This window comes from Rhincodon typus, chromosome 25 (assembly GCF_021869965.1).
Source record: "Rhincodon typus isolate 14 chromosome 25, sRhiTyp1.1, whole genome shotgun sequence".
Classification (NCBI taxonomy): domain Eukaryota; kingdom Metazoa; phylum Chordata; class Chondrichthyes; order Orectolobiformes; family Rhincodontidae; genus Rhincodon; species Rhincodon typus.
The window spans coordinates 41,893,591-41,894,148 of NC_063356.1; the positions used below are offsets into that span (position 1 = coordinate 41,893,591).

General features: G+C 39.8%; 1 protein-coding gene across 1 annotated transcript in view; it reads right to left on the reverse strand.

Moving 5' to 3' along the window:
• LOC125486047 (BTB/POZ domain-containing protein KCTD20-like) overlaps positions 1-331 on the reverse strand; it is a 16,017-nt gene extending 15,686 nt beyond the window's left edge. Inside the window, exon 1 of the mRNA XM_048611854.1 lies at positions 210-331. Coding sequence (XP_048467811.1) covers positions 210-331 — 122 coding nt within the window. The remainder of the gene's footprint in view (positions 1-209) is intronic.
• Between the last annotated feature and the right edge of the window lie 227 nt (positions 332-558).

The following is a 558-nucleotide window of genomic DNA, read 5'->3' on the forward strand; positions in this document are numbered from 1 at the left end:
TGCAGGCCGTTCCATGCTCTGATCTGAATCTCTATCAATAGGAACCTTCCTCCTAGTCATTCCTAGACTGTGGACCCAACCCAGATGTAATATCCTGGAAGCGTGATACTCCAATGCATTGTGAGAGCTGCAATCTTCCAAATAAGACTTTTAGCAAAATCTCTTTATCTTCTCACGTGAAGATAAATAAGCAAGCTACATTATTTTACCAAACATAGGAGTTCTCCCCAGTACTCTCATCGCTATTTAGCCCTTGACCAAAATCTAAAGCAAATTGTCCAGTTGTAACATTGTTAGTGTGATTTTGTTGCACACAAATTGACTGCTGCATTTCCCTTAATCGCACTTCCAGTGACTACACTTCAAAACAGCTTCGCTGGTTGTGAAATACTTTTCCATGTCCCAAGAGCTTGTTATTTTCAACATGTGTACCATATCAGCTCACTTATAATGTACTGCCTAAAGTCCAATGACTGCTATTTAACAGATGTCAATGTTTAACCCCATGGTTCTTAACCACTTGCATCTTGTATGCTACCAATCAGTGTGTCCAAATGT